Source organism: Lissotriton vulgaris, chromosome 9 (assembly GCF_964263255.1).
Source record: "Lissotriton vulgaris chromosome 9, aLisVul1.2, whole genome shotgun sequence".
Lineage (NCBI taxonomy): Eukaryota > Metazoa > Chordata > Amphibia > Caudata > Salamandridae > Lissotriton > Lissotriton vulgaris.
The window spans coordinates 132162169-132185441 of record NC_141697.1 but is presented as its reverse complement, the minus strand read 5'-3'; the positions used below and the strand labels follow the sequence as shown (position 1 = coordinate 132185441).

The following is a 23273-nucleotide window of genomic DNA, read 5'->3' as shown; positions in this document are numbered from 1 at the left end:
GGCTGTGTTAGTTAAAAGAATCCGGAGTGCAACGGAGTGCTGACGAGTACCCAGTTCTCTGCAGATGGGACCGAGCCAACGTGATCTGGGGCGACCGTAGTCCGGGCATTCAAAAAGAAAATGTGGCACCGTCTCTGGCTTGTCATGACAAAGAGCACAGAAGCATGATATAGGCTGGGATTTATTCCACCTCGAGCAAAAGTCGGCCAAGGGTAGGGTTCCTAACCGAAATTTAATGTACAAGGACCTATCCATAGCCACTGATATAATGTCCATGTACGGCTCATACATGACAGCGTCTTTTAACAGCAGAAAAGCTGCGGTGGTTTTGCAGTGCTGCTGGCTTCTCAAGCGCTTCATACAAACCCACTCCCAGAAAAGTTTTTTTAAAGTCTCCTTCGGAGGAGCGGAGTGGCTATGCCAGCAAGAGTCCAGGCCTAGGTCCCCTAAAAGGTATTTTATATCCTTCAGCCATTTGATGCTACGCCAACCGTCAGAGTGCATCACCTCTGCCAGACCATTGGCATAGGATTTTAGCTCCGGGACCCTCCACAAACGTGCCCAAAGCAAAAGGGGTCGAAGCCGAGCCTGGTCCCTTATGGCTTTGCAGCCAGTGTCCATGAGCACTGGGATGGTCGGGCTACTCGATGGAATGGCAAGGAGATCCTTGATGAATTTATTTTCAGCCTTGCTCAGTGAGTCAACTTTGCCCAAGCCCCACAGTTCCGCTCCATAAAGTGACGCAGGGACCGCACGTGCTTTGTATATCTCAAGTAGAGGGGCAACACAATGTTTTGAAGAGTTGTTAAACTCCTTAAGAAGGGCGCCCCCCACCCTTTTGTGGGCCAATGTCATTTTGTCAATGTGGGCAGTCCAGCTCATCACATCGTTCAGTCGGATTCCCAGATAATCAAATTCCGCCACTCTTTCTAGAGGTATGGAGTTCAGGATGGGAGGGCGGCCAAGTTTGCGAGGTGGATGCATAACTAGGTACTTAGTCTTATCTACGTTGATGACAAGGCCCTTGGTGGTACAGAAGTCCTGAAAGCGGTTCAGCAGTGTCTGGAGACCTTGGGGGGTTTTAGAGATGAGGAGGGTGTCGTCGGCGAACAGCAAGGTTGGAATTTTTACTCCTCCCAGGGTGGGAGCGTCTGCTGGTTCGCCCAGTAGGTGATCTACCACCCCGTTAATATAGAGGGAGAATAAGGTAGGGGCCAGAACGCAGCCCTGCCTTACTCCCCTCTCGACCCTGATCTTATCGGTCTTTTCCCCATTCAACCCCCATCTAACCTGTGCTATATTAGAAGACCAACAGTTTTTTTTTAAAAACTGACCTCAGCGTCAAAAGCAGGAGCCCACTTACCTCTCTAAATAAAATAGCGAACAGTGACTGCGTGCTATGCAATGTTCTGACAGATTAACCCTGTGTACTGCTTAATGAGTCAAAACTGTGACTGAACGAAGCACAGAACTCTCCCTGGGCTGCGTTAAGCACTAGAGTTATCTTATCCCTATTATAATCCCTTCAGGTGCCTGAACCCTGTAAGATATTTTAAAGTGCAGCCACTTTGTGGACAATAAATGAATTTAGAACGAATTTACTGTCACTTCTTTGTTGACAATTTCTTTGTAGCAGATTTTCTTTTTTATTCATCCATAAATCAACATTTAGTTAGACTCTGCTTGTCAAACTCCGCCCCTCGTGACTCCCCTCTACCACACCTTAACCCCCAATGTACGGGTTCCTGAAGTCATTTTATCTCAATACAGCACTGGTATAAATATCTTATGATGGGGTGTTAAAATATGTGTCCACAAAAGAGGGGGGGGGGGCTTAGTCTGTGAGCTCTGACGTCATGGGTGTGTAATATAGGTGTTTGCTTACAGTGGTTTGGGACTGGTGCCCGTGCATTCCTGGTGTGGCACAGGGAGGGCGTGTGTGTGCGTGTGTGAGCGTGCACGCGGTAGCAGTAGTACTGCATGCAGCCATCACAACAACAAAGGCAGCCAAGGTAATCAGCGTGATCCCGGTAAACAGGATTTAAGGTGGGCTGAGGCACGGCGCATCCGGGTCTCCTGGCTAGAGAGGGAGTGACAGAGAGAAGGCAGACGGCTCCTCCGCGCCACAGGGGGTGGGGGTGGGGGGGGGCAAGACCAGACAGACTGGCCACCCACCTCTTTGTCACAGCCCGCTCCATTTATGCGCCGGCTCGTCATTGTCAGACGTGTCTCCAGTACCAAAGCTTTTTAACCCCTTAGGGCCCAGTTGTATTGCTCTATCAGAGAGGGACACGCGATTGTATTTACATTAAAATACTGTGAGGTTCCATTTGTTGACCCTTTGGTTGCGATACAAGCTACCTCGTTTCGTTCATTTACGGTGCTGTAAATGGGCGGGTTTGGCACCTGCTGCGGAGATCAGGCGTGACCTGGAGCGTGCGGCTTGACAGACTCAAACTTTGATGAGGTCGGTAATTGTAGCGCCTTACACACCCGGACTGCCCTAGCGCCTGTCACTTAAGAGACAACTCTGTGCAGTTCACATAAATCAACCTGTCGTGTGGGTTTTCAGTTAAGTCTCTCCTAAAGGTAGCAGCGCCTTCAAGCAATACACCAAGCGCTATCCAAACCCCAGCAATCCACATGCTACATTCACACAACCCATCAAAGTGCAACAGAGCTCGAGCACCGAAGCGCTTTAATTAAGGTAGATTGCTGAAAGCTGCAGCACTTTAACTGAGCCAGACAAACCGCAGAAGGCAGTGGCGGACAGGATACCGCTCTGAATCACAGCCACAGCGCTGCGTGCACCGAGTAAGAAAGAAGGCGCTCCGACGCCAATCTCAGCCCAGTCAGAGATACAATATAGAGAAGTAACGCATGCAATAGTATATAGGATTGCCAATCAACAGGTCTGAGCGTGAACTGTTTTTAAACTTAAAGCGCGCTCACTACAGTGCACAGGTTATCGCAGGACTGTGATCATGTCACACGGAAGGAGCTGGACACACATAATATACGTTGTGATTATGGGCAGCGCCCAGCACCGGAACCTATGCATCACTTTGTGCTGTAGTGCCAATAAAATCATGTATTCGAATTCCACCATTATCCAGAAACAAATCTTCAATCCCACTTTATTCCCACTTGTACCTACCTCTAAAGTCATTTGCAATATCAAAGTATCTGTGTTGCGTTGCATTTTGCAGTGACCTCAATTTAAACTCTGGTTTGTCTTTTTACAGTGAAACAGCGAAATACTCTCTAGCCCTCTATTACAGATGGCGCTTAAACACAAGCTGGGCGCCACATGCATGCCAGGCGGGCATGCCATCAGCACTTGGGGGCAGCAGTATCGAACAGGCAGCCACGGCTGGTGGATCTAAAGAACTCAAAAGTACAGCCGGAAACCAAGAAAGAAAGAACGTAAACAAAAACAGAGCTAGGAGGATGCCCAGAGGGATAATGCGGAACATATTTAACACACAGCTGCCCCTGACAGCAAGGCCAGTGGGGTTAGGACGGAGTCACTCTAAAAACAGGGTGAATGAAGTGAGTTGCATGAGGAGGGAGGACTGGGGCAGAGTCAGTTAATCCCATTAAGAAGCATAAGCATTTAAAGCGCAGCGACTGTGCCAGAAGCGCTTTCTGGCGCCAATGGCATGCATGCGAGACCACTGGCTCTGCCCCAGCTGGACCGGCCTTTCCCATGCACGAGCTTAGCAAACATGCCCCCCACCCACCCCGCATGAGCCAGTCCGCGTCTTTCGGGCGGCACAAAGAGTAGCGAGGGCTGCTAACCTGCCAGGCTGTTGTAACAGTCCACCTCGATGCGCTCCACCGTGTGCCTCTGCTCGGCGGTCAGGCCCCCCGAGGGGTCCTCTCCGGGCTGGGGCGGCAGCAGCCCCAGCCCCTTCAGCTCCAGCAGGGTCCGATGGTACTTGCCAATGGCCTCCCGGAACTTCTTCTCCTTGTAACATTCCGCCCCCTGGCTCTTGAATTCCAGGGCCCTCTGGATGAGCTCGGCGGGCCCCCTGCCACCCTCCCCGCCACCAGGGGCCGGCACCCTGGCGGTGCCCCCTCTGCTGGGACAGGCTCTGCCCAGGTGGTGCCCATCACCGGCAGCGCCCAGGGCAGCCTCTTTCCTCCGCTCCATGCTTCTCTCTCTGCCAGTCAGATGCCAAGGGAGGCGGCTGCGCTGCCCATGTCCTCGCCTGGCCCCGGTCCTCGCCGCGGTCCCTGGTGGGCACTGCGCTCCCGCACTCCCTCCCTTCTCTTCACACACTCTGAATGGGCACCGCTTCCTCCTCCGGGGCTCTGCCCGGACGCGCCCTCCCCGCAGCCCGGCTCCAGCCTCTGTTGTGGTCGGGGATCCGGGCGGCGCGTCCCTCGCCAGCCCCGCCGGGCTCCGGCTGAGAGGTGCGGGGTTAAGAAAGCGGAATACAAGACATCGCCGTCTCCAGAGGAATAACACAATACACAGACACCACAAACCCACCTCCTGCAATTTAATGTCAAGTACTAGTAGGGCTCTTAAAGGGACGGCGCACAGATTTCCCTTCCCTCCGTTTTTAACCCTTTCTGACCCCTCGCTGCTTTCCAGGGAACTGCAAGTTAAATGGGAAATGCACACTGCAAATAGGTCTCTCGATGCAGACAGTGCCTGCAGTTTGACGTTTTTTTCTTCTTCATATAGCGCGTACTCGACCCGACCTTATTGAAGCGCTTTACCCGAGCACCGGTTACACAAGGTCACGCGCATTTTCCTATCGTGCGCTACCATTTTTCTGAGATCCTCAGTTCATAAAGCACACTTGCTTAATCTGTTTTTTTTCTAATAAGGCTCTTTTAACGCACTGTACACTTAGCAGACGTTTTATAGATTGTCGCTTTCCGGCGAGATAGTTCAGTGGGTTCATATGCCCGCTGCAGACAAGCTTCGGCAGGTCAACGTGTGATCACAGCTGCTTCCCGACCGTTAGGGCCAACTAAGCGTTTCAGGTTTCTGGGATCGATAAGAGTCCATCTATTCTGACACTTGCAGAAGCGTAACGCAGGCCCGTGCTGCCAGGAGGCCTCCCCCGACCTTTCATGGGGGCACCGTGGGATTGGTAAGGCGGGCACTCGGCCAATGCCCAGGGGCCGGTGTCCAGTTCCACCTGTGGGCTGCTTTTTTGACAGCCTGGGGGGTCGATTTGGGCGGTTTCTACGTTGTTCGATGCTGCCAGAGGCCCAGTGGGCGCCCGAGTGGCCTTTCTGGAGGCAGATGGGAGTCCATTACCTCCCTTTTATGAATAGGCAGAGGTGTCACTCCCTTTCTCTCGCTGGGTCAGGCCATTAATGTGTGCCTACTGAGCAGGGGCAGGGGGCCTCAGCAGAAGTGGCCTCACTTGTTTTCAGGTGTGTTTCAGCAGTGTGAATAAATCTGTGCATGTTTTTAACGCTCCACCACCTTTTTATAAAATTTCGCGGAAGCAGTGTTTTGTGGAAAAAAAGGGGGCCACTTTTTTTTTTTTTTTTGCGTGCCCAGGCCGATTTTTAATCCCTATCCAACCCTGCATGGGGCCCCATCCAGTTTAGCCACTGGGCACCAGCAGCACCTATAATCAGCGCCCAAGACCGGTTGTGCCATATACATTGTCCGTACCATATTTATTATTGTGCAATGACCATCTGTTCTCTAACTTCAGTTATATGATGCCAACATTACCAATGGCAATATATGTTAAAAAGTGTTACTTGTCAAGTCAAGTCAAGTCAAGTCAAAATGTATGTTTATTATGACCGTAGTCTTTAAACAAAACAGTGAGCATAACACAATACGCGGAGTATACAATAAATACCTAAACTTATTTAGAGTGTTATCTTTTAAAATCAGTTCTATATTTCATTTCCAAGGATATAAATTCCACTTATAAAACACTAAACACCAATTAAAATTATGATGCCTAAAAACATGCTATAAAAGTTTAAAACCTATTCATATTTCTTAACGTCGTGTAAAATTCAGACAATAAAAATTCATACAGTACTACATTATTCCTTGGGTCTCAGTGCACTCTGGGCCACCTTTAAGTATTTCCCTAGGGCAATTACAATGTCAATGTAGGGTAATTCTGTTAGGAGGCTGGCTGCCTGCATCCTCGTTTTTATTCCATATTTTAGGAAAACCGGGCGCAGCCATAGTTTTCTCTGCTCTAGGAGAAACAGGCAGTCCAACAGAATATGCGGCCAGTCTCCCTTGGTTCTCAGGTTGCACTTGCAGCAGCCTTCATTATCTAACATTTTAGCTTTGGACTCTTTGTTTATTAGCCACGGGTTAATCCCGATTCGACACCTCAGGATCACTTGCCTGAGCCCGCGGTTAGGAAGTCTATCAAGGTAGGGGAACCAGTTTTCATTAGACCAAGCATTTAACATATGCGCCACTGATTTTTTATTTGTTAGGTAGCCTATATCAATCTCTTTAGACACTTCCTTCCCCCTTTGCTTCAGATCCCCTTTAGTACTAAGGGCCCGAAGCGATTCTTGGTCCCAGTCGATCTTTAAAGATTTGCAGTTTCCTTTCAGTTTGTCTCTACAACCTTTTGCCCATTTTAGCTCGCTTCTCATTATTTCATTACGACACCAATATGCTACTTTTTGGTTTTCGGGGTTTTCCAGTCTCTTCCAAAATCTAATCACAGCCATCTGGGATTGTATTTTCCAGGATTTTGTGGCTATTTCTAACCTGATGGCTTGTATCATTGAAGATTGAGGAAGAGATAAGAGTCTTTTTAGGCAATTCCCCTCTAACATGTCCCAAGATCCCTTACCGCTCAAATAAAGGATCTCAGCGCCATATAAAACTTGAGGTGGAATCATTGCTTCAAAAGCTCTCAGCATAGGTCGGTGTGACATCTCTCCATATACCCCATTGAACTTTTTTAAACCACATATGGAAGAGAGTGCCTTAGCTTTTTGGGTATCCAGATGGGAGTTCCAGTTTAAAACTCTATCGAACCACAGACCCAGATATCGATATTCATTGACAGTCTCCAGTTTGAGATCGCCTATATACCATTTAAATTTGCTTATCTTTTTCCCGAAGCATAGGGTTTTGGTTTTATCTAAATTGATTGTTAATAATTTATTGGCACAGTATGTATTGAAAGCATTGAGCTTCCTTTGTAGGCCCCTCTCGGTCTGGTCTACTATCACCAGATCGTCTGCATACAGTAGGCAGGGTATTTTTTTGCCATCCATTTTAGGGCTGGCGCTGCCCTCCACCTCGAGATGTGCCGGAAGATCAGACAGGAAGATCGAAAAGAGCTGTGGGGCTAGCACACATCCTTGTCTTAGTCCATTTGCTATGGGTATTTTTAGTGTTAAAGAACCCGCCTTATCCTTAATTACTTGACCCCAGTTTTCCCTATGGAGTTCTTTTATTATAGTGAGTAGATCCTTAGGGATCTTCAACCTCTCTAATAACTCCCATAGGCAGGCCCTATCCACCGAATCAAAGGCTGCTCTGAAGTCGACAAAACAGCAGCATAACTTGCCGTTCTGTTCCGTCGACTTCATCGCCATCGCCCATAGCGCAAATCCGTGGTCTATTGTAGAGTGGCCTGCTCTAAATCCACCCTGTTCTGTGGGTATTATTTGAAACTCTTCTACCCATACTTCCAGTTGTTTCAGCACAATTTTAGAGAACACTTTCTCGCCTATATCTAGCAGATTAATTAGCCGGTAGTTTTGTGGCTCCTCTTTGCTCCCTTTCTTGTGTATTGGCCTAATTATGGCCCCCTTCCAGGTTGGTGGCATTACCCCTTCTTTTAGGACAACCTGGAACATCATGGCTAGGAATCTTGCCCACCATTTTACATCAGATTTTAATATTATCGCGGGGAGGTTGTCCGGCCCTGCTGCCCGAGTTAGCTTGAGATCTCTTATTGTGAGCTCAACGCAATCTTCATTGAATTGATGTAATAGGTCATCCGAGATTTCTTGCCATAGATTAGTCTCCGCCTCCACTCTAGGGGTTCTTACCCCGTACAGATCCCTTATGTACCCTTCCCATGCAGCCTCACTCACTACACAATCCAAATCTCCATCTGAACTACCCGCTGCAGACTTTACTAGACTCCAGAATTTCCTTAGGTTTTTATTCTCTATGGTTTCTAGTAGTTCTAACCAGCATTTTTCTTTATATTCTCTTTTTGCGTTGGTTACCAATTTCTTAAGATCGTTTTTCAGCCTAACTAACTGGTCCTTTCTTTCTAATGTAAAATTCTTTTTTTGTCTTCTTTGTATTGCACGTATCTCCTTTTTCTTGTTTTGGCACACCACAGAGAAACCCTTGCATCGATTTGTATGTTTGCCCATTGTGGGATGGTTCCCTTTTAGTTTTAACTTTAAGCATTGGACCACCTCTTCTAATTTCCCTATAAACCATTCCAATTTTTTATTCTCACAGTTGTCTGGTGCTATTTTTAGTTGCAAGGACTTCAATTTTTCCATGTATTCCTCAGTGAGGCGTGTCGTCACCCGTTTGGGATACTCGACCTCCTGTGTGATTACCCTTTCTCTCACTAGATCCCTTCCTCCTGCTAATGTTATATGCAGGAGTTTGTGATCGCTCATTTCTTTTTGTTCTAACCTAAAGTCCCTAATCAGGTTGAAGCTCCAGGCCTGCAGGAATATATAATCAATGGGGCAATTCTGTTGCCCCTGAATGAATGTCTTTCCTGCTGGTGTGTCTGTCTCTACTCTCCCATTTACGCAGTGAAAACCCCTACCTCCTAGGGTGTGAACTAGACCTAGATCTTGTTTCGAGATTTCCCCGATTGGGAACTTCGCCGGGTTTATCCCATACACCTCTAACTGTTCCCTATTCCATAGGTCTGCTTTTTTTGGATTCAGTTTATGGTTAAAGTCCCCCATTATTAGTATTGTCTCTACGGGAAATTTTTCTTGGATACAGTCTACATCCTCTTTAAAATTCTTCATTTCCCTTTCATACTCCTCCCTGTTATCCCACTGCATATATACATTCATTAAAATCATCATTTTATGTTTCTGTTCCACCTTCATAAGTTCAATTCTGCATGCTTGTACCCACTTGCATTTTATATTCAATAATTCGAAACCTCTCATAACTTTAGTTGATATCAAAGTCAGTAACCCCCCCGAGGGCCGACCATGCTTATTCTTTGTGGCTGGCCGCTGAATATGGACGTATCCTTCAAATGTAGGGGTGTTGTCGCATGACCAGGTCTCTTGCAGGCAGGCAATGTCCACTTTATTTATAGCTTCCTTTATGTACTCACGTTTTTGCTCATTGCCTATCCCGTTAATATTCCAGGTTAAGAGACCTAAATCTTGCGACCCCCCTCCATCCTATTCGATGTCACTCAAAACACCTTCTTCCTCCATGTCCAACGAGTTACTTAGGTTACCTTCTCCCATTGGGTTATTATGTGACGACCAGTTACCCCATGGGGAGTCGTTCCTTGTGTTGTCTATTATGATGTTCAGGTGGCTTAGCTCCTTTTCTGTTTCTCTGCAGAGAATCACTTGTCTCTTCTGCAGTCCGGCATGGTGATTTAGGAACTTGTTATCGGTGAGGGTTTTTATTTCTCTCTCTGGGATAAACCTTATTCCCTGTTGAGTTATTTCAGTTGATGCTTTCAGGATTGCCCTTTTCACCAGATCTGAGTAAAGAGTAATTTTTGTTACTTCCTTCCCAAACCTGTTTTCTACAAAGCCGACATGTTGTATATCTTTAGTACCAATCCCTTTCAGGCTGCCGCATTTTTCAAATTTGGATAAAATCAGTGCCCTATTTAGGGGTCTTGGATTTCCTGTCGGCCTCTCTTTCCTCCCGGCTGGTACTAAATCCAGAAATAACCAGTTGTTCTTATCTCTCTCAGTGAGATTCGTGTTCGTTACCATCGCCTGTTGATAAGTGATTGATCTCACTGGTTGCCGCCCGTTCTTTCTCATATTGGGGTCTTCATAGATCTGGGTTCTTACTGACCTTTGTTCTGTAACTCGATCATCCCTTTGCCTTACTTTCTGTTTCATCGTACTAGTGGGAGGGGGGATCTCGATTGCCTCCTTGCATCTCAGCATTTTTCTTGATACTCTCGGGGTCCTTGGTGTCTTTAGGGCTTTTGCCTCTACATGCATGGGTCTACTTGTTGTGAAGGTCGCTGCTGATGCATTCAAGCTTGACTGTATCACCCCCATCTCTGTTTCCTTCCCTTTTCTCTTCCCTTCTTGTTTCAGTTGCCTATTTTTTCCCGTCTTGATCGTGGCCCCACGTGTGACATACCCCCCGCGCCTTTTTATCAGCATTGGTCTTCTTGATATATATACATTATCTGCTGACTCTTCTGCCTTCTGTGCTGACTGTTTTGCAGGTAGGTGGGCACTTTCCAAAGCTACACTACTTTCTTCTTCTTCTAGTATTACCATGTCACTTTTCTCCTTTAGCGGGGTTGAGACCATTGACATTACCTTATTTGGCATTTTGCTCTTTATTTCTCCTAGTTCCTCTTCTATTTTCTTCAGATGTTGTTTCTGAGCTTTCATCAGACCATTATTTGAGAGGCTCACTTCCAGGATTCCTTGTAGAGCCTTCTGGAGTAACAAGATTACCTCTATCAGCGATGATGTTGGCGTTTCGGAGATCACCGAATCCTGTATTGTGTTTCTGGCCGGATTTACTTGGTTACTGGACCTTATGCTCTCTTGATGCGTTGGTGTTTTTTGCAATTGATAGAGCTGCTGGAACTGATCTGGCGCCCCTCCCCATATAACACTTCGGTTCTGATCTTCATTTCCCCTTTGATCTTTGTTTTCTGGAGACAGCTGTGAGAACAGTTTGGGAGATGATGATAGTCGAGGTGCCGAAATTTGGTGGTTTTGGCTTTGAAGCGTCAGATTTATAGTATTGAGGTTCTCCCCCTCCTCTTTACTGTCCTGGCTGGCTTCTTCATGGTTTCCTCCCTTATCTAACCGATTTTGCCTTTTGTCCGGTTTGTCTGGGTTTTCATCATTTTCTCCGCCAATTTCCACTATTTCGTCATCAATCTCCGATGTTATCGCAGGATTCAGTGATTTATAGTGTTTACCCACAAACTCCTTTATAGACTTTGTCACTTCCGTCTTCTCTTTCTGTTTATTGGTTGTTTGATTACCACCTCTTTTTGTCTTCTGTGCATTCTTCGATGCTTTTTTAACTGTCCTTTTCTTTCTTTTACCCTTACTATTCTCCAAGGATGATACATGGCTTTCTTGACTCTCATCCAGCGATTTTGATCCCTCCATTAATTTACTCCTCTCTTGTTCCTCCCCTGTAGGTAGATTTGTCCCTTTTTTGGGAGCCATTTCAGGGTGCATGCGCTGTTGTGTTAATGTAGGTGTAACACTTAATTATTAAAATTTTTACTTATTACATTTAATCCACTTACCTCTGTTCTACCTTATGAGCCTTCCGCCAGTTTTCCCTCCTTTTTGGTTGCCACAATTGCCCTTTCACCCGTATTTAGGTAGGTCGCCTGCTTCACAATAGTTCCAAGGCTTGTACTGGGCTTGTAATCTTTAATTACTGGGATTTCTTTGGTGCCTATAGGCGCTCCCTTTCAATGTTTTGGGCACCTGTTTCCCTGATCCCCTGCAGACTCTGCTGGATACTCCTCTAGCTGTGCGTCCGAGTCTGCCTAGGGGGGAATTTGGGGCTGGGGATGGTTACTAGCGCTGAAGCGCTGATTAGCGCTGACGATGTGGGGCTCGCGTCAAGTGGCCTCCGCCACCGCTGCCTCCCGTGTGCCCTTTCCGCGTGTACCGTTATTGCCTCTTGAAGGCTCTCCGGCGGCGCGCCGGCTTTCGCCTCCTCCTCCCCGCGGGCGCGGGCGCCGCTGTAGTCCCAGGCGGGGCGGGAGGCGGAGGACGGGGGTTTTGCGGCTATACGCTCACTTTCTTCTTTCCCGCTTACCGCTAAAATCAGCTGGCGGTCGTCCGAACGTCCGGTGGCTGTCTGGCGAGTGTCCGCAGAAACGCAGCACTTACTGCGCGTTCTCTCTCGCTCGCTCCGTGGTTCTCCCGCTCGGCTCCTGCTGGCTCGCTTCCTGCTCGATACGTTTCGCGCTTCGCTCAATCTGGCGTGGGCGTGGCGTGGCGTGGCGTGGCGTGTCGTGGCTCAGGTGAACAGTGTTACTTGTCATAGTAAGACAACGATAAAATAACAAAAAGAAGATTTTTCATAAACATAACACAAAATGTTAAGTTTAGTTTAAAAAAGTCAATGATTCAGTACTAGGATTGTCAAAGCCAAGTTCAGGTTCATGCTGTTGATTTCGGTGTGCATGTTTGATAATTGTTCGACAGCCTGGCCTCTTGTCATCTCTCCTACAAAACGGTCTGTAAATCTATGTCTTATCCCCCTATCTAATTGGCTAAGTTGCACTGCTATGCGAGTCATTTGACTGTATCTTGTCTTTCATACAGTTTCTTAGAAAGAAACCTGTTCTCGGTATTCTCGGGCAGTCAGTGGTTCTTGGACGGTGTCCGTGAAGGGTCATGCCCGAGGGATTCAATACCATTACACTCTGATTAGACAACCGGGTTACTGCCATGGTGCTGACACAAAGGCGTGACATCGCACAGAGACCCACTCTCCACCACAGATAACATACTGTCAGATTTGGGGTTCGAGTGGGAAAGGTTCTTGGGGAAGGGAATAGAGAGGGACGTAGTTGGATGAGCTGGCGACTAATGTGGCCAGTGTGGAGGAACAGTAGGTGCAAGCTGTATCGTTTAATGACGTGCATCAGACGCGTCCGACCAGGGCACACCTGTGCCTTATATTTAAAACCCAACACAAACACATGATGGACGGAATGCTGAACATTGGCAAACATTCAACCCCTGTCACAGATCTAGGTTTAATCCATCGTTATTTTGCTCATCACGTCACCCCAGTTTGGACCCAGCCATATGCAAATCAGCCTTGACCCTGCTCCCCATGGGAACAGTCCAGACCGAACTGCCAGGCCAGGCCCTCTCTGGACCGGAAAACAAGCATCCTGGGACTAGTTTTGTGGCATATCACCCTTCATCACCACCGTAGCTTGAAATCCGTGGCATAGCACGGGACTCACTTCTGGGAATACCCTTCCCACTCAGGGTGAAAATGCAACACAAAAAGCTGATGGATGGAATGCTGAAAATTGTCAGCATTCCATCCATCATTTGTTGCTGCAGCACTTTTCGCCCTAAGTGGGAGGGTAATGCCTAGACTTGGGTCCCTCGCTCGCTGTGCCATTGGATTCAAGCTAGTCTGGCTGATGAGGGGTGATACCGGTCCCAGGATGCTTGTTTCAGGTCCAGACAGGGGCGGCTCCTCCATGTGGGTGGAGGAGTGTCGCCCCACTGCTTTCTCGCAGTGCGAGAAGCAGAAACATGAAATGGTATTTTAAATACAATTGTATGTTTCTGCTGCTCGCATTGCGAGAAAGCAGAAAGCAAGGTATGCCTGGTTGGGGGCGGGCAGGAGGGTATGCCTGGTTGGGGGTGGGCAGGGGGGCTAGTCGGGGAGGAGTGGCTTGCCCACTGTTGTGGGCCCTGACTGTTTAGTCGGCCCTCTGGGGCTGCCCAAACCAGTCATGCGCACTCTACATTTCCTCTATGTAGGCTACAGCCTACATAGAGAAAATGGCCTCGCTACAGGCGCCCAGCAGGTGGCACAGGGGTGCCCACATGCCCTAAATCGAGCCCATATATTTCTTTCCTTTGCTCCCCTACTCTCTCAAATATATTAGGGCAGCCTCTGCTTGTGTACCTCACTCTCTCCTTAGCAAGTTTTCTTTTGTAGGCACAAAAGCAACTGCCATAGCTGTGCAATATCCCTTTTTGCCACCACCATGCCCAGGGAGCAGAAGATCAACTATGTCTGGGAAAGGCGGTGCTCAATTTGTGCTGGTGTTTTCCGGTGCTCGGACCGGTACTTATTCATAAACACCGGCCATTGTTCAACCAGTCTGCCACATGGTGGCGCTGCCTGTCTATGTTTAAACAGTGCACATCCCTAAAGTGTTTAACTACTTCAAAAAAATAATAAACTCAGCGGGTCACGGCCATCCTTTCAGCTCGAGATGACCTGGAATAACCCAAAACAACACACTCGCACTGTGTGATTTGCAGGGGGCAGCGGGTAGTGCTACTAACGATGGTCTCCTGGAAGCCCCTCAGGCCCTGGCACCAGCCTTTCTACAAGTTAAGCACCGTGAAAACGTCTGTGTCTCCTAAGATAACCAACAGTATAAATTGGGGTATGCGTGATGGTACTTTCCAGGGCACCAATAATTTTGAATCCCAGGGCACCCCCGCAGTGTCTGCTAGAACCAGCCTTCTAAATTACTACATTAAGCACGCAGGCATTTGGATTTTCCTCGGTTTATATAACCAAGCCCTGACTGTGCATTAAGGTTCTGTGTAGGATTTTGGATTGACTTAAGCGGGATCGCGCTCTGGTGAGCACATCCTGGGGTGCATCAAGCGCGTTCCCGTGGCACATCTTTTAGGGCTCTCACATCCTTCCCCCATCATTGTCGTAGTATTTTCAGACCGGTATGGTTATTATTCATAAATATTTTATAAATAGAGGGGACTGTACCCCTCCCCAGCGCGTCCGATAGAACATAATACACAAGCGGAGTCGCCACTCAGTGGCCTCTGTGCGCAGGGCGTGCTGAAGTCGGCTGTATATTTCTAATGGGAGGGGGGCATGGAGTGTGAGAGCTCACACTCCTACCGTGGCTGGTCAAACGGTTTAAAGGACCCGACCCTCACCTTCAAGAAAGCCACCTGGTCTGGAGGTACCACGGACGGACGTCCCGGGCCCGTGGCGCACCCCTGCAGTGTCCGCACCTTCCCCAGAAGGAGCCCCTCGAGGAAGCGCGCCATCCTCTTCCCATCATTCTTTACTGACCTCTCTTTGCTGGCCTCTCTTTGTTGGCCTCTCTTTGCTGGCCTCTTTCTTTTCCTAGGCCAAGTGAATATAACGTTTCCAGCAAAGCACTGTCGCGTCTCTCCAGTCTGATCGCAGGTATGTATTAGGGCGTTAACCAGTCATTAATGCCCTGCAGATTGGAATGGAGGCCCAATAATAGCCCCTGATATGTGGAAGAACCATTTCCCCCTCCACCCCGCGCAGCCGCGCTGTATACGGATCTGGGGAGTTTTCAGACCGACCCGCCTGGCAGCGCCAACCCTGAGCAGCAGTCTGATTTCTTTCTGCGTTCTCCGGTATGGAGAATACTGTATTTGGCATCATATGCAATAGTTTTGGGAGTGTTATCATTTTGAAAATAGCTGCTCGTTTCTGGAGGTTTGGCAGCAACTTGCGCCATCTGGTGATATCTCCCTGTAATTCTGCCAACAACTTTTCGATTTTTTTCCCGGAAGATGTCCAGCTTCGCTGTTATGAGGATGTTTATGTATTTAAATACCACGAGACTCAACCCTAAAGGAGAGGGGGGGGGGGGGGGGGGGGCGCTTCCTCCTACAGTAACAATTTAGCCCAGTTCACTTTGTATCCAGAGTATCCCCAAGCTCTTCGAACAGTGCCTGATCTGTGAAAGACATGAAGTGCCACGGCCCTGGCCAGGAGGCCACCACAGCTTGTACCACCCATTGCCACTGCCAGCGCGGCCAATGACAGCACAAACCCACCCACCAACCCTCACACCTCTAAAGTGTGACAAGTCAGACTATTCAAGACCCCCAAACTATGAGTATGTCTTGAGCAGCAGGTATTAGGGCATTATTTAGATCTCGTCGGATGGGTTATTCCCTCACAATGGTGATGGATATATAAAATAGAAATCCCATAGGATATAATGGGATTTATTATTTCGTCAGAGGGGATATCCCTCAACTTTGAAATGAGTCAGTCGTCTGCTGAGATCTAGATCAGGCCTTTAGTTGTTTTGAATTTATATTAAATTAAATAACAACTGTAAATCTGCTCATCTCTAACTTAAGTGCCAGTGACCATAGCGAGCACCGGCTCAAATTAAGCACTGCTAAGCATTTCCCCAGGGTTAGCACATACAGTAGGACACAGTCCACAAAGAAGGATATCTTTCCCTTCCTCTGGACCTCCCCATCCCCAAATCCAATAATGTGTTCACTCGCTCTGAGTCCACATGACAAGGGCTCTAAGAAATGTAAACTTCATAACGGGCAGATCCTTGAAACTGACCCCAAAAGTATATTCATTAGAGTTTTCCCACACATTTGGACAAATCTCAATATAAAAGCAGATCCATTGACCTCAGACTTTGCTGGCGAAGCAGCTGCGTAGCAAGGATGCCACGGGCCCGGGTGCAAGCAAGGAAAAGGGTTCCTCTGACTACAGTTGGCGTAGTAAATACAACAATTATCAGGGTTCACTGGGCCCCGGTGCCACTGCACCTGCTGCACAAATGGTGGCTACCCCCCTGGCGAAGAGGACGCATACTGCTGGCAAATGGATGCGATTAGATGGACACTGCAGGATCAGCTTTCCTGCTCACATTCTCTATGAAGGGAACACGCTTGGATGTGGCACTGGAAAACCTCTCCCACTAAAATGATGACCTCCCAACATGAATGTCAATCAATCCACTTTATTGTGTCAGCCTGCCATGGACAGGCCATACAATGCAAAATATGCACACTTTAATATTTAACTATCAGCCCGTCCCGACCTTGTCCGGGAGCAAAAGGCTTCCCCGACCCCCGCCCGCCCCGACATTGTCCAGCAGCCCGGGCCCCCGCCCGGTCCGTCCCCCGTCTGCCCTGACCCCCACCTGCCCGACCCCCGCCTGCCTCGACATGGGTCCCCTTCCCTCAGCCACCGCTCCTCCCGCCTGTCCGCTGCTCGCACCGCCGCTGGTCTGTCCGCTGCTCCTCACGTCACTGCTCCTCCCCCACGCCATGTCCGCTGCTCCCTTACCTCAGCCGTCGCTCCTCCAGCCTGTCCGCTGCTCGCACCGCCGCTGGCCTGTCCGCTGCTCCTCACGTCACCGCTCCTCCCCCGCGCCATGTCCGCCGCGCCTCGTCGCGCTCCTGGACGCCGCTCCTCCCCGCGCTCCTGACGTGAGCACGCACGTCATAGCCGGCGTTACTTCGGAGGTACTACTTTTTTTTTTACTGTCAATTTTTTAAATAACGTTTAAAAAAAAAAATTATATAGCCTATAACCATCTACACACCCTGACGATTCCAACGGTGTATCGGGTGTGTGGATTGGCGCTGTGGTTCCCGAGTTTACCCGCCTCAAATGCTGAAAGTTCTTCCTTTATTATAGTAGTATAGATATCATACTTCAATAAATATGACATATCTTTTCAAATAAAATATGAATGTTAGGAGTCATGTGGACAGATAGGGTAATGGGGAAGGGGCAGTATTTCCTCGCAACCAACCCTAGGGACCCTCAAAACGGTAACATGTGGTCACTCTAACCTTCATTCCTGCATCACACCTGACCCTACAGTGCATGTGATAAAAGGGCAATTCTCCCATATCATATATATGTAATTTTTTCTCTCACAGGTCCCAGCTACTCTTGTATAACTTTGCCTTTAACTGTACCTGAACAGAAATGGTGTTGCAAAACCACGTGGATGTTATTTAACAATGATGTGCAATATGTGCATGTTTAATGGGATATGCAATAAAATGTTATAAACATGTTCATGTTAATGTGTACTTTAGTTCTGCCTAGAATGTTTGATTGGTCTCGATTGGCAGAGACCACATAAACATGTTTATGTTCGTGTTAAACCCAAGATACTTATATTATTGATTTCTAAATTGGTTGATAAAGTCAGTAGGCCTTGCATTTCACATTAAGAATGACTTGACAAAGGCTACAGGCCTAGCCATGCTGTTTGTGGCAAGCTCTATGTGTTGCAATCGACCCTTATTGGAGTATTGTGTGTTTTTAGTGTTAGAGCGTGTTGGTGCACAACTTATCACCCAGCATGACACTTGTGACAATAACATACTAGATGTACTGGGTCAGTCGCTCCTGTGATATTTCTGCAAGACCCCTTTAGGGGTGGTTTTGAATTGTCAGTCTACTTGAAATCTTGTAAATATTTGTAGTTTTCTCCATAGTATTTAGTTATGTGTTCATTCCAGTACTTTTTTCAAGATGCACTGGTTGGATATTTATTTTTGTTTTTTGTGCATGGGAAAGTGTTGATTTTCTAGCTGACATCGCCTGCTTGAGTCCGCCTTTACCTGCTTTGACTCCAGTGCTAACAGGGCCACTTGCTCTCACGTTTGTGAGTCTGGGCCACAGAGGACCCTGGTCACAAAAGCTAAAAGAACATTGGGACTCTGACAGATGGAGCAAAACGTATTTTTTCACAGTGAACTCTCTGACAAATACAATAGGAAGGAATGTAATACATATGTCCCCTTTCACGGCCTGGAACCAGAAATTGCTTGACCTCTCCAGAAGGAGATTTAGGGTTCATCTTCCTAAAACCTTTTATGGGTCGCTCTAGGCAAAGAATTTGAATTTGAAAGGGTATTTGTAGAGCGCGACTGTCACTCCGAAAGGAGCATCCTGGCCCTGTGCGAACGAGAGGTAGGTGAGCAAGAGCGCCCCTATATGAGCGATGAACAAAGATGGTCTGAGGATCCGAAGGTCCAGGTCTTCAAGGCCTTTCTGAACTGGGTTTCTGTTTTGATCAGCATTAGGTGTATGGGCATGAGATTCCAGGCTTTGGTTCCTAATGCAGCTATGGTTTTTCCTCCTTTGGTTTAGTACCGAAAGCAGGGGGGGAGGGGGGGCTTTAGAAAGTTCGTAGATGAGGACCTAAGCATCCTGACAGTGGTGTAGGGACTGAATCTGACTGAGAGGTATATAGGACCCAGATTCCTGGATGCTCTGAAAGTGATTAAGAGTGCCTTGAATAGGATTCTCGTATGCAAGGGTAGCCAATGAAGAGCTTTTAGGGCAGCTGAGGCGGAAGACCTAGGTGGTAGTTTTAGGACTAGACGTGCAGCTGCGTGCTGCACCATTTGTACTTTCTTGAGTCTTTGTTTATTTGCTCCTGTGAGTGGGCTATTGCAGTAGTCTAGGCTTGATAGGACCACAAGGTTATGTTGATTTATTTTCATGTTAAAGTCAAAACGGTTTGTGTTTTGCTTTTCCTTATTTCTGCTTGTCAGCCTGCTCATAGCCTACGCTCATGTGTGTTTTTAGGATTTTCATATATTTTATAATATATAATGGTGTTTGCAATTTCATTTGTTTGTATTCACTGGACAAAAATGTTTTTGTTAAGGTTGATAGTGTAACTATAGTTCATATGTGAAATATTCCGGGGCAAACAGAATGCGAAAAGCGAGGTCGCACCTGCATCATGCTATCAGACTCTTTGCAGAATATCAAACTGTGGTCTTGCATATGGGCGAGCCGCAGACTGGAAAAAATAACACGTTGAGCAGGTATGCAGGTGCACCAGTGAGAAAAATGCCATGTTTTGGCAAGATTTGGTGCTAATGTACAGATTAGTGAGGATTAGGAAGTAAGGGAGTTCAGTGAATGGATCCCATGGTTTCAAATGATGTGCATTTGCGATTGTTTACCTCCTTTAAATTTAAATTTACATTTCATCCCTTTTAGAGTGTGACAACAGGGGTCTCTCCTACTCCCTTTCCATAGGGCATTTAGGACCCTTCCTTGGGGTCAGATTGTGAGGTGGTCTCACAAGAAATTGTAAATGTGTTATGTGTCTCATGTTTGCAGTGACACATGTTTCACATCCACATGTGATAATCATGATATGTGTATGGTATGTATGTTATTTCACTCTTTTGTGACCGGATATCGTGCCAACATCATTCTGATGGCAATCCCAGATTTGTTTTACAGTTTTAAAGAGTACCGTTCAGTTAGAGGATGACAGGTCACCCTATATAGTGGTAATGTCTGACCAACTTTGGTAAGATAGGAGCCCTAGTTCTTTTCGCCCTGATGAATGCCACGGACCCTCAGGGCCACTTTAACAGAAACATGTTGACAATGACCACATTGGTGATGGGGTACTTGCTCCCCCATTCCCTACACCTATTTTTAATCCCAAGTAAAGGCTCAGCGAATAAATGTATTTTGGCTTTTACATTGGTTTTTCAGATTGCCTCTTTCATGGGCCCCTAGTTATTAGTTTTTAGAAGTGCCTCCCTGTCTCCAGGTGTAGGCCCGCTCTCTACTAAACACAGTTTCTAGAGAGCGAGGCCAGCCGATGATGAAGTATGATACCTGGTGGTGTGTGAGGACAGTCCTCATTTTTTGAGATGCCCGGCACTCCCACCTAGTACCTTGTAACTTCCGGTCACAAATCCGAATTGACATTCTTTCATGCAGGGTAACTTCTTTCCGTGTGCATTATTGGTTGACGGCCAGCTCACCCTGAATACCTCATGGCTTCTAGTTCCCTTGGAAACCGCAGGGTGTTGTGTGTTGACATGGAGATGAAGAAATCACATTCCCAGGGGCAGACATCATATACAGCCAGCCTATGCCCAATGACAGCCCCATAGCCAGGCATAGCCCCATATGTCTATGACAAATACAGCTGGAAGCTTCCCTCACGCACACATAAGCAATAGCATGGGCTGTTTGCTTCCTTCATGATCCCAGAACAGTCACAGCAAAGACAGCAGCACTGCAAGCTGTCCTCCTTACACAAAGAACATACAGAAGGAGCAGCTATGAAGCAAGCAATTGAGCTGGAGCCTGTGCTACCTCTAGGTTATCGAGCACGACTGTCTTGCCTTCCGCCTACCTTAGAAAAGACTTCATCCCACAGGCTTCCTTGGTCAGTGGACTAGAAACAACTGCAGCAAGTGCCTCAAACCTCACAAAGCAGATCTCTCTCTTTGTCCCTCTCTCTCCATCATTCATACACAGGGGTGATGCATAAATATGGAAACAATATCACAATTTTGCTGAAACATGACTTGGTGCTGCCCCTAGTATGATGAATAATATGTTCACCAGGCAGCTGTGTTGATCAGATATATCAGAGCTTGGCTTATTGGTTGTCGTAATGTGCCAGCGTACCAGTTTCCACAAGGATTCAGTTAAGCACACATTTCCACCCCTATATCACAATGCCCGAGGTATATACACATTTCAATGCCAGAATGCCAGAATCCTTGCATATGTAGATAGGCATATGCAAGGAGGTTTAGGGTCTTCCCAGAATCTAACAGGGCGAACCAGAAGTCACTTTGAGACAAAAAGATATAAAGAATATTTTGAATAGTAATAAACAGTTTAAATCTGTTTTACTTGCTCCTGTTTAATTACTGACCACTTTTGTGGCAACATTATAAATCATTGAATAGAGTTGAAACAACTCCTACAGGGACAACTGTATAAATTGTTAGTGCCCTGAACAGGGCATCAAGCACTGGTCCTGGGTAAAGGGAGCATACAGTCGATGAGTGACTGTAGGGCAAAAAGAATCAATTCCACCTTCATCAAGCTCTGATGGGAAGGAAAAGGTCTGACTAATGGCAGTGGGACTGACCTGGTATCCACAATTAGACCACAGGATGGGATGGCAGTGTTGCATACAAGTGGAATGGCAAGGCCCTAGCCTGAATTGGCTCCAAAGCCCTAGCTGGCTGACAATCCTGCTGCACTACTGACATTCCACAGCACCAGACCCACTCACCACACTGCCTATGCACCTTCACCATGCTCGGTAGCAACTCTGCTAAAGCTCTGGCAGTGCATCGCAAGCAAGGGACTGAAGCACCCATGGTTATGCCAAAATTAGGACTTGTACAGTTAGCTGGGTACATTAATACTTTCTAGAAGCACCCTCAAGATTCCAGGCAGAGTCACAGGTTTCTTTGCACCTTAATCCTACCACAGATGTCCCCTGCTATTATAAGTGCTGTAGCTCACAGCTCTACTAGTGCAGTTCAGTCCTTCTGTTTCCCACACACAGTTCTGCCATATCATCTCTGTTGAATCACCTGGTATTCCAGCACTGGAATGGACACACAGCAGTGCTATTGCATGTCAATACAGCCCCTAATACACCAGCACTAGGTTCAATAATGCTCTGTCTGTGCATCTCAATCCTGGTTCACAATATCCGTTTTTTTCCCCAAAGTTCTACCGCCTCACAATCTACACCGCGAAACAAAAGGGGATGATGGATGGAGCATTTGAACAAATCAAACACTCACCCCCAGTCAACTGATCTGGGGTTAATCCATCACCATTCTTTAGCTCACTCAGCCACCCCAGTTCAGACATGGCCATATGCAAATCAGTCTGACCCTGTGCCTCATGGGAACAGTCCAGCCCGAACTGCCAAGCCATGTCTTCCCTGGACCAGAAACAAGCATCCTGGGACCGGTTTCGGATTCATAATCCTCATCAGCCAGGCTATCTTGAATCCAGTGGCCAAGTGAGCAATGGACTCACGTCTGAGCATACCCTGCCAATTTAGGGCGAACAAAGCGAAACAAAAGGGGATGATGGACGGAGCGTTTGAGCAAATCAAACACTCACCCCCAATCAACTGATCTGGGTTTAATCCATCACCATTCTTTAGCTCACTCAGCCACCCCAGTTCAGACATGGCCATATGCAAATCGGTCTGACCCTGTGCCTCATGGGAACAGTCCAGCCCGAACTGCCAAGCCATGTCTTTCCTGGACCGGAAACAAGCATCCTGGGACCGGTTTCGGATTCATAATCCTCATCAGCCAGGCTATCTTGAATCCAGTGGCCAAGTGAGCAAGGGACTCACGTCTGAGCATACGCTGCCAAGTTAGGGCGAACAAAGCGAAACAAAAGGGGATGATGGACGGAGCGTTTGAGCAAATAAAACACTCACCCCCAGTCAACTGATCTGGATTTAATCCATCACCATTCTTTAGCTCACTCAGCCACCCCAGTTCAGACATGGCCATATGCAAATCAGTCTGACCCCGTGCCTCATGGGAGCAGTCCAGCCCGAACTGCCAAGCCATGTCTTCCCTGGACCGGAAACAAGCATCCTGGGACCGGTTTTGGATTCATAATCCTCATCAGCCAGGCTATCTTGACTACAGTGGCCAAGTAACCGGCAGTTACACACAGGAGGTGCATTAATCCACTCAGTTTCGGATTAAGAATGCAATTGTGCAAGCTCGACATCGTGATGGCCGCACGGTAGCTCGGCTCCGCCGGCCTCCCTGCCCAAACTCGACTATCC

General features: G+C 47.6%; 1 protein-coding gene across 1 annotated transcript in view; it reads right to left on the bottom strand.

Moving 5' to 3' along the window:
* TTC9 (tetratricopeptide repeat domain 9) overlaps positions 1–4520 on the bottom strand; it is a 243788-nt gene extending 239268 nt beyond the window's left edge. The window contains exon 1 of the mRNA XM_086937193.1: positions 3802–4520. Within this exon, the coding sequence (XP_086793319.1) occupies positions 3802–4156 (355 nt within the window). The 5' untranslated portion in view covers positions 4157–4520. The remainder of the gene's footprint in view (positions 1–3801) is intronic.
* Positions 4521–23273: the final 18753 nt, after the last annotated feature.